At 36.0% G+C, this 19600-nt stretch overlaps 1 protein-coding gene across 5 annotated transcripts in view; it reads left to right on the forward strand.

Annotated features, from left to right (window-relative positions):
• Positions 1-19600, forward strand: part of LOC115242191 (guanine nucleotide-releasing factor 2) — a 60988-nt gene that overhangs the window by 39244 nt on the left and 2144 nt on the right. For 4 of the 5 annotated variants that reach the window (XM_029818290.1, XM_029818287.1, XM_029818288.1 and 1 more), the window contains exons 2-11: positions 13325-13769; positions 14107-14331; positions 14734-14916; positions 15007-15314; positions 16102-16218; positions 16842-17152; positions 17270-17477; positions 17865-17888; positions 19004-19199; positions 19403-19600. The exon at positions 19403-19600 is cut by the window's right edge. In XM_029818290.1, coding sequence (XP_029674150.1) covers positions 13325-13769; positions 14107-14331; positions 14734-14916; positions 15007-15314; positions 16102-16218; positions 16842-17152; positions 17270-17477; positions 17865-17888; positions 19004-19199; positions 19403-19600 — 2215 coding nt within the window. The remainder of the gene's footprint in view (positions 1-13324; positions 13770-14106; positions 14332-14733; positions 14917-15006; positions 15315-16101; positions 16219-16841; positions 17153-17269; positions 17478-17864; positions 17889-19003; positions 19200-19402) is intronic. The other variant, XM_029818289.1, reaches the window with a different exon arrangement.

The following is a 19600-nucleotide window of genomic DNA, read 5'->3' on the forward strand; positions in this document are numbered from 1 at the left end:
TTGTTCGATCCCTTCCTGTCTCTCCCCCCCCCCTCCCTCTCTCTTTCTATCTCTCGACACGCTTTTATCTGTATCGCGTTATTATGAGATCTCGTAATTTGATTTTCCGCGCCGAAACACACACACACACACACACACACACAGAAGTTCGATGTTAGCGACGAACTTGTCCTATAAATTGAATTGATTTCATTATTTGTCGCATTAAAACTCTTACTTTTCCATTAGACCATACTCGCAATTAATTTCGTGACAATGATTTTCGCGTAGTAAGTTCGGAGAACAAGTCTCATCGCGAAAATATAGTTGCACAAAGCGGCTTTCATTATTTTTCTTTAATTACTTTTCCATTACTGGCTTCTCCGTGATGGTCGAAAGTAAAGCTTGTCCTGTCGAGGACACTGCTGGCGCACTTAACATCTTAAGAAGAAAATAGGAGATATAATCGCGAATCGATGCGATAATAATATTCGGCAACAAATGCAGTTGTTTCATCGTCGATTTTAGTCTAGAAAGTGGATTTGTTGTCAATTATTTCTTTATCTCCACGCATATTACTTTTTACAAATATTATACAAAAAATATAATTACAAAAATCAAATACATGGAATAAATAGAGATGTGGTGCGAGAAAACTAATAAAAAAATTAGAGAATATATGGCAGAGATATTTGTTGCGGGAGGCAGGGGAGGGGGGGGGGCAAGAATCTAATAAAATATACTTTATTCCAATTGTTATTAAACTTCCAATAAAGTAGGAAATTTTTTACATTTTTATGCTTATTAACATCGATAGGATTCCTCCTCGCGGCGTTATTATTTATTCGAAATGTTGTATAATTGAATATTCTTTTCGTAAAGCTCTTTCAATTAAGATTAGATTAGATTAAATCTAATTTCATAGCCGAGTCTTTCCCATTCGCATGTACAACCGCAATAAGCATTAAATGTCGTGATTCTTATCAAGAGTCACATTTTTATCGATGCTTCCGGTAAATCTTCGATAGCTTTACCAAGTTTGAGAGAGCACGACTGCCATTAAGAGAGACTATGCGACTGAACATCGATTCTCTCCCTCTTAATTCGGGGGAAACGACATTACCGCGCCCCTGCCACCGACCGGTGCCCACTAATATCATCGTCGGACCATGAAATTCCCAGCTGGAAGCGGCTCGCAGTATTCCACGGACGTTAAAGCCCCGTAATTGCATCGTCGCAAGCGAAATGCACGAAATGGTCGCCTCTCTCGAGAAAGCACGGCGATCAGTGCGCGTTTCCACGTTATCTTCTCGGGATGCTCGCTCGCCGAATGTTAATTAACCGTGAAAGCGTTCGCAAAGATCTTATCGTTACATCTACTTTGCACGCGAGAGAAATATGAATTTTTCCGATATGAGAGGTACAAGATAAGTTTCTATTCAATTGAAAGCTCCACCGTGAAAAATTTTCTACAAAACTCAGATACATTTTTGTCTGAATTTTCAGATGTGGGTGTCTAAAAGAAATTTTAGACAATCTGTCTTGTTAATTATCAGAGTCGTCTTTTTGAAAGTTCAGAAGAATGTGTCTGAAAATTTAGACAGCATTCTGTCTGAAAATATAGATAGTGTGTCTGCAGAAAAACTGCAGACGTTTTATCTGAAATTTCAATCGATTTTTTTACAGTCTTGATAAAGATATGATTCCAATAAAATGTATATTTTATTAGGCTTGTAACACAGATGACTATGGGGCGTCTTTTTCTTTATTATATAAATTTATTCTTTTTATATATCTGTTAAATGATAGATATGTTTACTATCATGTAAACAATTTTATCATTCGATATACGTATATAGCACTAATTATTACGGTCTACAATTGTATTTAATAATGGCGTGACGTAATTATTATTTCCAAACCGAGAAATCCTTTCTCCATTCGAGTCTTTCGCAGAGTTTCGTCGTATTTTGGCTGCCGGTTTCGGCCTCGCTTACTAAATTTAGTTGGTTGTCCGAAGCAACCATCTTGGAATAATCCTCTTTCGGCGTTTAAGCTATTTCGAAAGCTCTTTAAGCTCCGAGTATGCTCCTTCATATCCCTCATCGCTGCTCTCTATCTAAAGGACTGGACTTTAAAGTCTGATTCACGCGCAACTGCAAATACTTAGCGGCATAGCACAATGATCCCGAGTACGTGACGAGATTTCGTGATTTTCTGCAGCGATATTTCGCGATGTTCAGTCTGCATAGATTATTGGCTGTTATATATCACTTGACCGATAACATATTTCAGACATTTCTTATCATATCACGTGCAAAAGAATAATATTATCTTAATAATTACGTCAAAGTAATACAGGAATTATATTGTTCTATTCTATGTTTAAAAAATTTAATTTTATTTCAAATCTTTGTCTAAATTTATCTCTCTTAATGGTAAAAAATATTAATTATCGATTAATATTATAAAGAAATTAATGATGTAATCTGTCAAATACATCTCCCGACACATATTATATATTTATATCTATAACAATATTTTTTACATAATTCTTTTAATGAGAAAAATTACATTTTTGTACACACTGTAAAAAATTTTTTTAAATTTTGGACATATTTTTGTCTGAAGATCTGGATGCCTGAAAGAAATTTTGGACAATCTGTCTTAATCATCAGAGTCGTTTTTCTGAAAGTTTGGAAGAGTATATCTGAAAATTCACAGACAGTGTGTTCGCAAAAAAGCTGCAGACACTGTCTGAAGTTTCAGTCAGTTTTTTTTTTTTTTTTTTTTTTTTTTTCTGTTACATGAAATACAGGTTGTTTCCGTCCTATTCCAGTTAATTAAATCATGCGAGAACTTTGAAATTCAACGCGATACGTACGATGTCCCCGAGAGTGGAGAGTAAAAGGGATTAAGGGTTAATACCACATTCGCGGATGGTGTAATTTCCATTTTTTTTACAGTGTATATATACTTAGTCGCGATATCAAACTATTTCGTTTGAGTACAGCCGCAATATTGTTCAGCAGAATTAAGAGACCGTCGCGAGCGTTATTTTATCTCGGATTGTGTTTTACATAAATATCGGCCGAAACAAGCGCCGCGAAAGAAGGACTTGTTCGACTCATCCACCGCATTTTTTCGGAATCCGCGGACGTATATTCACGGTCCATATATCGCGGAACAGTGCAACAACCTCCCGGTGGTTATTTCGGGGTGGGTCTCGTGTCGTGGAACGCGCGGCCGTGCGAACTGCGCGAGCTCTGCGGGAGATACACACGCGCGTGTATCTCCCGGAAAATTAATTCGCCCGGGTCGCGCCCGGGATGCATAGATGTATATATACATGAACTGTTCGTTCTAATCGGCCGGACGTCGGAAATTTGACTTTGCGCATACGGAAATATATTCGCAATAGCCGGAGTTGAATGGCGTGTCGAAATGGTGCTCGTCGGAGGATAATTTAATGACCTGAGATAGAAAAAAAGAGGTGAAAGAAAAGCCATTCATTCTATTGTCGTATCGAGAGAAGTGGAGGACGGAAATAAAAAAATCGATATATGAAAAGTTTAAAGGCGGTTACGCGAGTCTAACATATAAATATCTTTCTATTCTCTGTGCCTTCTCTAGAGGATAGACAGTTTCAAAGTGGCATGCTTGAACGATTTTTATTTTTAAATCGTACACGACTTGAATTATACATTAATTGTAATGTTTATGAATAATAAATTGTCAGTGATAGATAGAATATTTGAAAAAAAAGGAATGAGAAAAGAGAGAGAATAAAGGCAAAGAATTAATAATGAAATAAAATTCCAATAAATATATTTGACAATTTTTCGAAAGATATAGTGACAATCTTAAATTTACTTTTAGGATATTAAAATGCATGTAAATTTTTACATTCACAGTATCAGTCACGTATGATATATATTTCTTTCGCATATTACAATATTACAAAATGTTTATTTATTACTGCTGTAACGGCATCATCGATTTCGCCAACAATTATCAGGCCATTTCGGTTGGATTAGGACGAGCACTGATTTGGTTTGGCCGGACATCCGTAAAATACGTATTAGGTGTAATGTGCTACTCGCTGTAAAATCGCATTAGGTGCACAACCGATAACCGCAAACCGCGATAACAGCATCGTATTACGTTGCCTGTTATATATAATGATGCGATGGACACGCATCACATAAATTATCTACTTTCTTTAGTCATAGGTATAAGCTTGCCAATCAAACGTATAACTGTCCTATTTCTTATGTAGACAATCCACAAATTACATATAATTGTCACTATATATTAATATAAATTATACACACACATTTATAATTTATATTATATATAAAATAACTATCAGCTTATTAGTATAATACTGATTCATTACAATAAACATTTATTGTAAATAAGGATTATACATATATAACCTTTTATAGAACAAAATATTTAATTTTAATCTAATTATATCTTTAATTTACTTGTGTGTCATATACTTATTCAAATACCTTAAAGTTACACCCTCATTCTATATTTTGCCGAATTTGTTTAATACTTTGCGCGCGCGCGCGTGTGTGTGTGTGTATTTCCGCGGATTACATTACTAGCTTTAGCAATTTGGACCGCATTCTAGCCGCGTTTTCTCATATTCATACGGGATCGTCTTCATCCCTCGAATTTTTTACGAGCATGCAGATTCACCACCCGCGATTACATTCCGCTCCCGTCAATAATCTGGGATCAATTAGTTCACAGAGCGGCTGTTACCGCCGCCGTTAACGAACTCGCGGATAATCAATTTTCAGGAGGCAATTATTAGCTTTACTCGAGCAAAGTGGCCTCCATGCTACGGGTGTGTCCGTCATCCGCGAGATCCTTTAATGCCCCTGCACTCTCTCCTGGATAGTTAATATCAATTTTCGTCGCCTCCCTTGCCGCTCCGGCGGGGCAATATCAATTTTCCCCGCCGTGAAGTGGGAGATTTTCGTCCTTTATTACGTCAGCAATCATTCATCGGGTTCGGCACTTTCTTAATCGCTCGTCTGGAAATTACTTTTTCACGCGATTCTTAATATTCCACCATCAATTTTGACGGATTACCATCCGCGCGTTTCTCTCGCGCCTCCTAATTTTACGTGTCAAGTTACGAATTGAGTTTTGTTGGAACTGACACAAACAACGATAAAAATCTTACGTTTTCGCAAATCGCGACTCCGAATCTGATCATTGCAACCATCATTGGTTGGATTTACGTGAGGAGTGAGAAACTCTACGATTTTTCTACCAAATGTACGAGTGTATCGTAATTAATAAGTCTCAAACTTAATTTTCTATTTTTATTTATTCACTTAGAGATATCTTTATTTACATAGCTGTGCGTGTAAAATCCGTAATGATTCATTTTTGACTCGTGGAGTCAATAATTTTAATATCGTGTAAAATTTGTGAACGATTTTAATTGTAAACAGATAGATAAATGCTTTTTGTTAAATAAATATTTTTTTAATAATAATCTCTAATTGAAAATTTGTAAAAAATATTAGAACAAAAGAATAATAATGACGTTCTCAATAACTATGCGCGTCTGCATGATTCAAGTCAAGATTCAATATATTATCTAAAATAAAAAGTAGGAATTTTTTTATTCTTAAATTTGTCATATTTGGTTAACGGAAAAGATTTAAAAAAATTTTTTGCGAAATTATAATATACATCTAAATCTAGAAATCAAATTTTTCTAAAAAATGTTGCTTTTTTATTTTATAATTTTAATATAATAAATATAAATTCAAAAAAAGTGTATTGTATTTTATTTTTCGATTCGCTATAGATTTCTCTAATTCTTTATACGCTGCTCTTTATACCAGTTATGTTTAATCTTTCTCTCACAAATTTCACATTTTCGAGATATTATCGAAATCGTTATTTCTCCCTCACACAAACTATATGATAGGTATTTGAAATAGAAGACTGTTGTTTTATATATAGAGGGGTCTTAAATAGCCGACATTTCGGACGTTTCTCATATTCACGCGAACTTTTCTCATTATTCCGATTAGCGGAAATCTATGTGCTCGTAACCATAGATTAAACATTTCGAGAGCTCTTCAATGTGCGCGCCGACGAAGGTCGAATATCGTGACTCGACTGAAATTCACGAGGAAAAAAAATAAAAAAATAAATAAAAAAAAAAACCATCTCTCATTCGCTTTGATTGCGCGTCGCTCATCCGCTGAATCCCACGAACGAATCATTAAAAGCTTTAACGAACCGTTTGCGTGTAATCAACGAATCCGACCGAAAGCCGACCTCTGCACGCGCTCCTCATTTTTTCGCCAAGTGGAACCGTTAACGCGGAATCGCTCATCCCTGAGAGTAACACACGAAATTGTTGGCAGACTTGATAATTATGGAATAACTATATATTGTGTCTTGGATGGGTAGACGCAGATGATTTCAATATCTGGTCACGCGCATAATCGCGTTTTAAAACCTTTGAAATATAATTATATATGGAGAAAGTCATGAATATCATCAACTATGTTGAACTTTGACATTAAAAATGTGAACAATTATAAATTTTTTTTGGTTAAAGGATTAAGAGAGTAAGTTTATAGGATGCTGCGACAATATTTTTTTTTTTTTTTTTTTTTTTTTTTTTTGTTACTAAATAATTATAAAAATATATGTAATTTAAGTGAATCCTATGTTTCACTGAAATTAAACGAGCTTCTTTTTATATTAGAGAACACTGCTTTTCAGAAAGCAGATTTATGAAACGCGCTTTCTTTTTCGCTTTGCATCATTAAAATACATTATATCGATACAATTTAATAATGCAATTTAAAATACATTTCCATTGGAAATGGATTCGACAATTGATCAAAGTTTCAATAGTCATTTATTAATTCAAGAATCGAAAATGGAGTATCCGAAAACATTTTACAAGTGTACTTTGTCAAATGTGTGAGTGACACGTCATGCGAAAAAAACCGCGTTATTCCCGTATATCGACGGATAAAGTATCGTATGTTTTTTAACACGTTGTAACATGATGTAACTGCAAAATGGATAAATGGACCTTAAGTTAAGACACGTATGCATTGGCTAATTTGCCGTGAATGGAGAAAGGATCGATGTAATATTCTGTAAATCTGCGAGATTTCCATAAAACAATTATATCCGAGTTACCGTTGTTTACTGGCCGAGTTAATGCTGTGTTCATATAAATATCATCCGGTACTCCCGCCAGGACCGTGTAAACGCGAATCTCGACGCTATTAGCATTTGCACGGACATCATTAGCTCTCGTAATGGTTAATTAATTCGAATCCTCCGACCTTCTGTCCTACAGCTTGGCCGCGTATATATCGGATTACGTGATTAACTTGTCTACCACTCTATTTGCTTTTATTTTTGAAGGAAATATTTTGATCCGAGAAATCTCTTTACCTTTTTATCCAAATTCGGTAGAATTTTCTATACTATATCGATGATTTTTTTCGTCCTAGTTTATCATGTCTCGTGAGATTATTTAGTCGCGCAATTTTTAAACATGAGAAATCTTCTCATTAATTGCATATATATTTTGTGAAAAATTTTACGCGGGAATTGTACATAAACATGCACTTTAAGATAATAAACTTCCGAACTTTAAACGTATACGTGGAATCCTAGGATTTTCAAGCTCAATTTAGGTCTACGAGACTATGTAATTAATCTGCAAGATTAATCGCGAGATCGTTTCGATTTACTATCGCGATAAATTAAAAGGATTAGCCGAATCCGCGCGCAATGTGTAACACATATGTTTCGAAAATTACTCTTGTCCCTGTAATAATTCATCTAGAGTGATACACATTAATCGTAATTTATCACGAACGACGTATCTCTAATCCGGGTAATAATTCGATTGCATCTTCTCATCTCGTGGAACATGCAAGCAATAGCGTTTTACGAAAAACGAGAATCGCACGCGTGAATCGAATTAAATATTTATTACTCTGTAAAAAAATGAATTCGGGAGACATTGTCGGGAAAGATAATCAATGGTGACGCTCTCGGACGTCGGACGAGTAATTAACCAAAGAAGATATAGGGTGTTCCGGCTACGAATATCGTCACGAACAATATTAATGATTCCTCGGACGTTATCGCGGCGATGCAGCGAGCTCTCGAGAGGGAACAGCTCGACGCGCGACAATAATTTTCCGTCGCGTGTCCTCCCTTTTAATCGTACGCGACCACCGTTCATCGCTCACTACGAGAGCTTCAACATCACCGAGCACAATCGCACAGGGCGCATAATGCATGAGAGGGAGAGAGAGAGAAAGAGAATGCGTTTGTGTACAATTCCATAAGGGCGTGTATGGAATTCCCGAGGCCGACAACCCACTTTCGTACATCATCGCAAAGTTCGCAATGGCCGCACACTGCTCGAAGTGCGCACACTGCTCGAGGTAGAATGCATTCGTTTCGCAATTCTCGATCGGATTTCGGAGAAGGGGAGGTTTTCCGTAGCCTTGCGTGTTTCGTTTAAAAGCGTGGTTCCCGTGGGTTTACATCCCGAGTCACCCGATGATCGATAAAGGGGGTGAATCAAAAGACGCGCTGTCGAGTACTCGCTTTATTACGCAGTTTTAACAGCTATTCCCTTCTGTCGCGATCGAGAAAAATATCACGGAGTATATCGACTAGAACGGCGCAGTTGTTGGAGCGAATTATAAGGTTGAAAAAAAATGTAAGGTTCTTTTTATAAAATATTTTGTACCTATTTTTCATCCAGTTTCAAGGGATTATGTTATCGCGAGTACATCGGGAATATAATGACATTATTTGCGATGAAATATATGGGTTTTAAAAGCTAATGGCCAGAATTATTTGTTTAATCAATCAAGAACTCTACAACTATTAAAAATAAAGTCAAAACTCTCAACAATTAATGAGTTTCCACGAAATGTGAGATGCTAGCTTCACACACCATTAAAATTGTACGATATATATACAATATTACACACATTAGCGCTGTTTTTACGCATAGATAATACACGTTAATATCAAAATGTTTGTATCAGCAAGAGGTATTCATAAATGCGATCATTTCATCGTCATAAAGTTTCGCGGGGCACATATCCCCGCACTCTAAGCGTACTTGATCACGTTCTGCGTTTTGATCACTGTGTTTGCTATTATGCAAGAACTCGTCGTTATATCGTGAATCAATACGATTTTGCTGGTAAATACATTGTCAAACAATGCTTCCCGCCACGACAGATCCGTGATGTATCAATCAGATCGATGTAATGTTACATTAATCTACAAGTTCACGCACATACGCAAACAATTTTTCGCACATCTTGATAGGAGATAATTTTTGATAGACTTATTTAATTAACTTAATTTATATTTATCATTAAGTTGGTTAATGTTTATCAATAGTACTACTCTATTATTGAATTTAATAATTTCTACGTAAGATTTATATAATATAACATACACATAAAAATTATCATATTGTTTATATTTTGAGAAGACATTTATTCGCGGTGAACATTTTTATCGTTAATCAAAAGTATTTATTATTCTTTTAGTATAATTAATTATTAAAACAAACACAGATAGTTAACTATCATAGCGTGTATATGATACTAAACGTCTCATTTTAACTCGTACTAGATCATAATCATTATTAGTGAATGTGTTAATAATTCTGTTTTGAGAATTCAATTTTTTTTTAAATACCGAGCATCTGCCAACATCTAGACTTCTACACGGATATCGCGAAAGAATAGCGCAAGTATCTAAACTATTCGGAAGGACAAAATAGTTTTTATTGTAAAGGAATGGCCGTGAAAATGAAAATTGCTGATCGCCACGTGACGCTGAAGAGATAGATGACAAATAACAGATGGCAGATGACAGATGACTTGCTATCTGTCCCCTACTGAAACGATTTCGTAATATCAGACGTGTATAAGCGCCGATTGTATAGGATGAAAATAATTTCGTCGGTCGTGGTTTGCAAATAACCGCATCGCGTTCCGATTTTACACCGCGTTCTCTCCCACGCATTCCCACGGATAACGTATGCGGGAGTCGAATACAGTCAATCATGGCAATTTGCATCTCTCCTGTGTACCGCGTGTTTCATCACCTCCACCTTTCCCCGCTCTCCCTCCTCTCCTCTCTGTGTGTTCTCATCTCCATTATCTCTATCGGCTTGTCGAATGTGCCTTTGGCGCAAATCACGTCTGATTGAGATTTCAGGCCGAATTCGTGAATAGAACTTGATTTATCGGCCTATATGTACGCGCATCTACTGATCTCCCCTGCAGGCAGCGAGCACGCCAACGGCAGCGAGTGCATTAAACTGCATCTCGCTGATTATATCTTCGACAGCCATTTTCTTTAAGAATGTATGCGTTACATGTGAAAACATTGACAAAAGCATGAAAATTTTGTAGACTGTTCCACTAATATTTCTTCCGAGTATCTCTGCAAATCCTGAGCATAATTTTCTTAACGGTTTAGAAATTATTTGAATTTAAAGTGTTTGTATCGATTTTTATGAAAAATTGCGTATTGTAGCATTTATTGACAAATTTGACAAGGAAAAACATTGCCAGTGAAATAAAAATGTTCACATGTAATAACAAAATTCTAATAAATATTTGTGCAAAACTTGATTTGTAGATCCGTTCACTCGTTTAAGTTATTTATTGAAAATGGTAGCAAAATACTTATAGTAGTAACCCAAAATCTCCCTGTAAATTACTCGTGTTTTTTTTTTTTTTGCACTTGATTTCAGGGGTATTCACAATCAAAAGTTTTTGTCATAAATTAGGAAAAATATTAATTACAACTATTTTCTTTTACGAAGACGTTAAAAGTCATATTATTTTGTGATACTTTAATTTTTAATTTTTTTCTACAATCCACAGATTTATTTATTCCATTTTCCAAACAGTATAAACGTAAGAAATATGTTTGTTTTTTTTTTTTTTAATTTTGACAGCTTTTTGCTACTATTGTACAGCCAAAACATCCTTAAAATAAAGAGTTGAAGATTTTTTTAATGTTCCAAGTTAGAATCTCTTAGCAGTTAGAAACTCTGCAATTCTCATAACACTGATGATAGCATAATCTCCTTGTAACGTTCTGCTATTAGCGGCGTGCATTTTTTACATTCTATGGTCGCTGAGATCTTTTTTTAAACTTACGACGCCTTGTAATCTCCATCTAAGCACCTTCGAGTCTTTTGCAAGCCTTCTTTGTCCAGAAAAGTGACGCGAAACAACCAAGTTCCAGAAGAAATTTATGCGGCGTAATAAATTCACAAAGTTCATTCTGACGGTGTTTATCGCTTCCATTACTTTTGGCGCCCGACGAAATAGCCCGGGATGCATCGAGCACGATGATAGCGCGGAAAAATATTGCCGCGATAGTTCGTATAGTTAAACTGGACGATCGATGTCGACGAAGAAAGTTATCGAAGCTCGGGAGAGAGCTTGGAGAATTAAATTTGCATGTATATTTAATTTATATATATTGTGTACAATTATAAATACTGCTGTTCAAAGATTGACGATTATTCACGCACAGCATCAGCTTGAAAATAACTATCTCGCGCTATCTTTAACTATCGAATTTTGCGGAACGAAATATTATGGTTTTTTTTTTTTTCTTGTAAGCAGTTTGATATAGAAGGCTATTTCCTATTTTACACACTCGCTGCTAATATTTCATTAGCTACTTCATGGTCGCCAGATAAATTTCAGAAGAAAGTCTAAAAGTCTCCTACATTAAGATCCTACGTGCATAACGTGCGGGAAAAAGGGTAGAGGGGGGACATTATTGATTGTCAATTCGCGAGGCGGGCAAAAAAAAAGCATGAGGTTGGGTACCCTTGCCAGGGGAGTAGATGAGAGGGGAGGGAGAAGGCGTTTTCCGGGTACCTAGATCTAGCTCTATAACACCGCAGACGCATTACACGTCCGGTGCACCGGTTGCCGGGTGCGGGTGCGGGTGCGGCCCGTTTTCGTTTTAATTCAAGCGCACGGCTGGCATTTAGCACCCCGATGAAAAAAAGCTGAGGAGGAGCGCCCGCGCCTGGCGGTATGCAACGCTCGTCGCTCGTCGCGTGCACATGGTGTGCACCGGGGGCTGACAGTGTAACTGCATCCCGCGGTAAAGTTCCAGATGTGTGTGTGGTGGTACCTATCCCGGAAAAATATTGCCCGTACATCGTAAAAGCCCCGCAGACAAGATTGTTTTTCCGTTGTGTCGCTTACGACGATAAACGATCATGTTGAACTATGCGATCGTCGTGTACACGTGGCAAGTTTCTATATTTATTTTGGGTAAATGTCTAAAAGTGCCACTCCAACGAAAATTCAAGTTTTTTTTTTTTTATAGCAATCAACACAATTATTATAAAAATAAAATCTATGACAATTTTTAGGAGGGGTAAAATAAAAGAGAGTTTGCTTAAGTTTTTTAATAGGATGATTAAGAAAATCATACGAGGTAGCTGATATATACTTTTTATATCTAAGGATTTTGTTCAAAAAGATTTTTGAATTTTTCGGGATTTGTTGCAATAGATATTATGAAAATCATCCCGCATCGTTTCGTATAATATCATAAAAAGTTTTAAAAAGCTTTAAGAGCTCGCTAGATTGCCAAGTTATGTATATGGAAAAAAGTTTGCGCAAGATTTTAATCCCATTCGCAAATGCGCTGCATTTAGCCTGGGAAAAAACGCATATGCGTATTATATATACAAAAAAAAATACAATAAATAAACAGGAGATATTCTCTCTATGCTCTCCATGTATTTTATCTTTCATCTCCGAATTAAATTCGTTTACAAGTATGGTACGAATCGCTGATTAAAACAGAGATATAAAAAATTACAATAATAAAAAATATCGTTTTTTACCATAAAAGATTTTCACAAATGAAGTATATTGAATTACAGGCTTGAGCAAAATAATGTACGAATGAATGGCGTATGTACACATATCTAATGCAAAATACAAAAAGAGTTTTATTTAAAATATAAAATACATGTGCGATAAAACTCAGTATAACATTTTGTATTTCGTATTTTTGTCATGTCTTCGTGAAATATATTGCATAGACTTATTAAACTTTAATATGACAATTGTTAATTTAACACATGAATGTGTTAAATATTTAACACAAAAATTTTAACCGGCATATTTTTTAACAAAAAAACATAAATTTTCAAATTGTGTAAGCAGACTCTAAAATTAAGAATATAAGAGTAAGATTTTGTCTATAATTTTCCGAATGTGTTTCCTTTTGTATGCAGAAGTCGAGGAGCGCTCCAGCGGGAAGGCACGCGGCGGCAAACTAGCGCGTCGTGCGCGCTCCTTCAAGGAGGACTTTCTGGAGAAGCTCTCTCACATGCGTTCCCCCGGTAGCGGTAGCGGTAGCGGCGGTGGCGGCGGCGGGGGCGGCGGGGGCGGCGGTGGCGGAGGCAGCGGGACGGGCACGAGGGCCGCCTCGCCCTCGTCACCGCGAACGCCGCGGGACAAGAGCGTCCCGGGCTGCAACGATCCCGGCAATACTCTGGACAAGAATCCCCTACGTGATCTGCACATCCATGTGCGGCAGGTCCAGCTGGCGCTGCTCCACTTTCGGGATGTCGTGTCCAAGAAGAAGCTCGAGATGCTTCCTGGGAACGGCACGATCGTCCTTGATACCGTTACCACGATACACAACGCGTTGAAGTCCTATTTGCTATACGAGAACAGGTGATTGTTGATTTCATCGTGGAAATATAATCTTATCCAATAGTAATCGATTATAATCAATTCCGTCTGGCTTTAGTCTTTTTACACATCAGGTACATTCAAAATAAGATTAGAGAAATATTTAGAAATTTGGTAAGCTTATTTCGCTTATTGGGTAACGTATTCATCTATTGGTGTACATTGGTGTAATAAACATGTCATTGCAGTTTTTTGTTTTTTTTTTTTTTATGACAGAAAGAAGCATAATTATATAAATAATTGGATTGAAATAATTGCGCGAAGCAGAATCAATTTATGTTTTTTATGCTGCTAATTCTATATTCTGGCATTGTTGCAGCTCCACATTGGGATCCGCTACGAATCAGGTATACCAAGCGTTAGCGCAATTGCTGAAACTCTGCGACGATGTATTGCTGCATGGTGATCAATCCTCCGCTCTGGACACCGAGAACGTGACGCACGTTATCGGGCTGGTCGAGGAGGCGGTGAAAAATCTAGTGGCCCTGGCGCACGAGAAGATTGCTAACAAGCAGAAACCCGCGTCTGTTGCGAATAGTAATAGGTAATTTACAGCAATGAAATAAATGGAATTTCAATGCGGTATGTCTCGAAATAGCGAATGAAAAGAGAAAATAGTTCCTATGTAATAGTTTCCATTAATAGAAAGATAACGTAAAATAATTTCCAAATGATATCGATTTTTATATGCGATGTATCAGAAAATTATATAATATTTTGTTTAATATCGTAGAAGGTTAAAATGTAAATCATTAAAATGTAGAAATGAAACTGTTAGGACTAGACTGGGAGAAGTATACTGGAAGTATTTTATCTGCGTTGACTTATAAGCAATATCGCGATATAGGTCATGCTTGAAACGTTTTTTTTTTCCTGAGAAAAAAATTCAGTGATAGAAACTATAAATAACATAAAAAAATAATTTATTAAAACTTAAACGTGTTAGAACTTCCGGATACGGGTCGGAATTAGCGCAAAGAAACTCTCTGCCGGATATACCTTTGACACCAAGAGAACGCCAGATATTGGAGCAAACGGCAGCGAGCAGTAGCTTGGTTCGCAGCTCGCATAGTTCTGAATCGATCTTGCGGGATTCTAGTCCACCGCCGAAACCTCCGTTGCCCGACAGGTAATACTCGTTTTTTGTTATAAGGGAGAAGGATAATAAATCACTTGTCATTGTCGGCGGTTGAACGTAGAACTGCACGATCCCTTGTAGAACAAATGTATGTTTGTCGGAGGAAAACAGCTCTTCCGGTACACCTCCTCCGTTGCCGCCGAAAAGAAGAACGAGGACCCAACAGCTCCTCGACGAGTCGGAAGGTCTTCTGGCATCTAGTCTTGATAGAGTATCCCTTCGAAGTCGATCTCCAGAGGATTCGTCGTCTCTTCTCAGCGCGTCCGCCGGTAGTTTGGATTCGGCCCTGAATCATTCCCGAGACGAGGACGAGATTCGAGCTATAATGGGACCAAATGACGAGTCTTTGAATGATAGTATGGACTTGAGCCTCATGGCTACTATTCAAGGTAACGTTTGTTTCGAATTAAAATTTTACTTTATCCTTAATAAGGATAATCGTATATTGTTTAAATATAATTTTTAATATTTTATACATGGACAAAATATTGTATTATTATTTAATGTAAGGAAACAATTCGAATGCACGCGCAACACTATTCTTATTAATATAATATCATCTGTCGATCGTAATGTTTCGCGATTGCGTTTTACTTTCAATTACTGCGGAGTGATAGGATCGTTGTAAAATTGTAAATGCATTCCCCCATATATGTGAGACGAATGCTTCATGGTCAATACTTACTCAGCATATTGGTTTGATGTTTTACTCGTGTCTCGATCTTTTCATCGAGTTGAGTCTACAATCAAACGTCTGTCTGAACCGTACAAACGTGTTTCTATCGACGATTAATCAACGTGCTTTATTAATATCGAAAAAAAAGTCCGCGATAATTATGAATCCAGAATTTTCTCACGCTTTATATACCATAGTTAATAATAAATGTGTAAAGTACGTGAAGCTCGATATAAACTATGAAGGTATTTCAAGAGTTTTGTACAATGTCGGATATATAATATACCATTTCTTTTCATATACATAATCAATATATGCTATTTTTACAAGACAAGAACTATTATTATTAGCGAAAGTATATCCTGAAAATTATTGTATATGGAAGTAGCTTCAAACTGATCAAACTGAGTTTATTTATATGTTTATTTGTCTATATATTTAACATATAAGAGTAATAAGTTAATTACACAATATAATATATATTCTGTATCACATTGTAGGCATGCAAGTGAATGGTACATCAAACTGTAATTGCTGGGATGGTTCTGAAACTAGCATACCAAGTACTATGTTGTTAGGCCAACAAACACCTCAAGAAATGCTTAGTCCATTCACTGGTGTGTACTTTCTTCATTATACAAATAGTTTAATATCGAAGAAAATTATCAAATTGGCGAAATTGTTCAATTAAAATTACACATATATGCTTCTATCAAAAAAAAAGTTCACATACACACACATACAAACAAACAAACACACACACACGCACACACACACACAGAGGAGCGCCATGTTTTTTTTTTATTATTTAATTAAGAGTTGCTTAATCTTTTTATTTAATATATAACTCAATATTTCCAAACATTTATAAAGATTGGAAAAGGAAAGGAATGTATATTCGAGATCTAAAATTATGCAAGAATTCTTGAAATAGTTAGTGGAACAAGTTGCGTGGGTGACATCGACCTTCTGGCCGTATGATTAAATAGTATCTTATAGATCTTCGGTCAAGACGCAACGAGATCGAGCAGAACATCTTGCTCTTTTCTCTTTCACTTCATAACGTTATCATAGATATATAAAATAATGTCACATGAATCTAATTTCGGTTGGAAAAATGTCAAAATGTTTTTTCGTAAGGAAACATTGACAAGCATTGATTTGTGCATTATTTCTATCATTTTTTTTCTTTGCTTTAGATTGTTCTAAATAAGCTCGAGTTGTATTTATTTTGTTCTAGGTATAGAAGGAAAGATGGAGCGATTGTCTACGCAAACGCAAGAATCGGGCTTCGTTTCAATGCATTCTCAACGAAGTTCATCCCAAAGTTACACCACCGCGTCCAAGAGATCGTCGCAACAGAGCAGCATTAGTTATAATTCTCAATCATTTAGTGCACAGCAGCAACAGTCGTTCTCCCAAACCAAATTATCCTCAGACAGTAACGGCTCTATTTTTGCACACAAGACGATGACCAGCTCCAAAAGTACTATTAACACGACCAACGTGTCTGGAAACGGGGACCCAGCATTATTAGAGAAATTGGTAAATGTGGGTGTTATTACATCTCGTTTTCGTTTATTGTTTTTGTTTTCGTTTATTTTTTTCGCTCGAATCTTTGTACATTAAACGACACAATCACATGATCTATATCTCTCATTCACGTAGGAAATGGAATCAACAGCTACATCCGATTTTAACGGAGCGCCACCAGCATTGCCAGAGAAACGATCCAAACGAAGAAAGGAACGGCAGCCGTCGCAGTATGACAATGTACCGGAGAACGAGCATTTATCCACGTGCACTTTGCACACCAGTAACGGGGATAGTCCGGACGCCAACAAACCACCTCCTCTACCATTAAAAAAGCGGCATAGTAAGTAATCCTTTTAGCGAATTATTATTAATGTTGCCAATGAGAGATGGAGGAAGCCAACAAAATGTCTAACGGTGTTGATGTTGGTATTTTATTTCTCTCTTATTGTCTCAATTTTAAGATATATACATGAATTTTGAGAAATTTTTTAGCGGTTTAACTGAATGAATTTTTTGAGCGATTTTTCGCATTAGCGAATATTCCTCGCGAGTACGACATTGTAAAGCAATTATAACGTTTTTTATGTTCATGTGCGATCTATAGTTTACTATGTCAATATGTACACGTAGATATTAAAGAAAATAGTAGCATAGATATTTTTCCACACAAATATTACATTTTCATAGTAGATTATAAAACTGACACAATGTTTTGTATATCCCCCAGTGTTCCAATCAGTGGCATATTCCGGTAAGTGGGATCCTGCCCACATAATTCAACTACTTTTCCCTCCCTTCAACGAACACTTTTATACGCTAAGTTAATGTCCTATGTTTCATATATTTACATCAGATTTTAAATTCCAGGCTTCTTGCGGCATGTTTTCTGATATTCCCTTTTCTCTTTATCGCAGATATTTTTAGCATATAATCTTTTGTGTTTGATATTGAGCTTGAATTTTTATTAATACTGGCAGCTTACTTGTGACTTATTTTTAATTCGCATCATGAATAATATTGCAAAGATTTCACACATATGATGTTAAATATTATACTAATTATAGAAAAAATATATATACATATACATATGTGTGTCATAATAGTTACTTTGTACTGCTACTTATTTCTACATTTGACTTATTCGTCTTATTATATTAAAAATTAAATTTTTATCATGTAATTTACGAAACATACAACACCAATATATATCGAGTCATTTTTTCATGATGTTACGATAAAACAAATTCTGTGGGTTTTCTGCAGCTTATTAACACAAATGAGTGAAAAGTAGAGCAGAGCTTACGTGGGCATTGCAATCTTTTTCTAATTAATTTGACCTTTTTCGTTAATAGAGAGTCGGTTTATGCTTCATCGGTTATCAAGAGTTAAAACTCAGTTTTCATCATTGCGTCGAGGCAAACGGACTAAAAACGTAAAAATCGTTAGTGTGTGAAATCTTCTTAACTTACTTGACACTTTTGATGAGCTTATAATTACTGCTCACACTTACTCCCATTGTGCAATAGCTCAATAGTCAAAGTGTAATACAGCGATACGAAAGATGCTGTTTAAAAGGTTCCATTCTTATTCCAGTGAGTTTGACTTTTTAATTTTTTTTTACACTTGGCTTTTCGAGATAACAAATACACAATAATATTCGCTTGTGTTTCCACACAATTCATACATTGTGCGCTTTAATATTTTATTGCAGCATACATCGTGCTTGCTACATTCATCGACTGTATTATATATGCCATTAAAAAATTCAGTTTTTGTTCAGAATAATTTATATATAGTAACAAAGATTATTCTTTCGATACTCTTTCATGAGATTCTAAAGTTAATATACTTATACATATATTTCAGTTATGGCTTACATGGAGATGTTTGGGAACTGCTCCCACAGTAATAACGATTTCATCTCGGGGCTCGGTACTCGTCATTCTGTAGCAGCTTACAATTCGATGCAAGCAGAGTGGCAACAGCACGAGATGTCTCTCACTACAACTCAATCATGTTCTTTTGTGACGCGTACTGTGACTGCTCTACATGATAGTTCAAAGTATACTGTGATACATAATTTATTCTTATTTTTTTTATATATCGTTATTCACTTTTATTATACAGATATTTTTGGCAAGTAATATTAGATAAGTAAAGATGATCAAAAATTTATATTCTTTTTTTTTTTTTTTTTTTTTTTTTTTTTTTTTGGTGAGTTATTTCTTTTGTCAAAAGTTTTCTGAAACGTAATCGTTTTTTTAGTTTTTCTGGGACTACTACACCGAGCTCGATAGAGACAACAAATAATTCTAGTCTGCCCCCGGCATTACCACCAAAGAGATCTCGTTCCATTAAATCAAATGTTACACCTCCACCAATATCACCAAAACCTACAATCAGTATGCAGAGTATTCACAATTCGGATCCTCTTGTGACATCGACGCCTCTCAAGTCGGAAGA

The sequence above is a fragment of the Formica exsecta genome, unplaced genomic scaffold, assembly GCF_003651465.1.
Source record: "Formica exsecta isolate Colony F162 unplaced genomic scaffold, ASM365146v1 scaffold579, whole genome shotgun sequence".
Lineage (NCBI taxonomy): Eukaryota > Metazoa > Arthropoda > Insecta > Hymenoptera > Formicidae > Formica > Formica exsecta.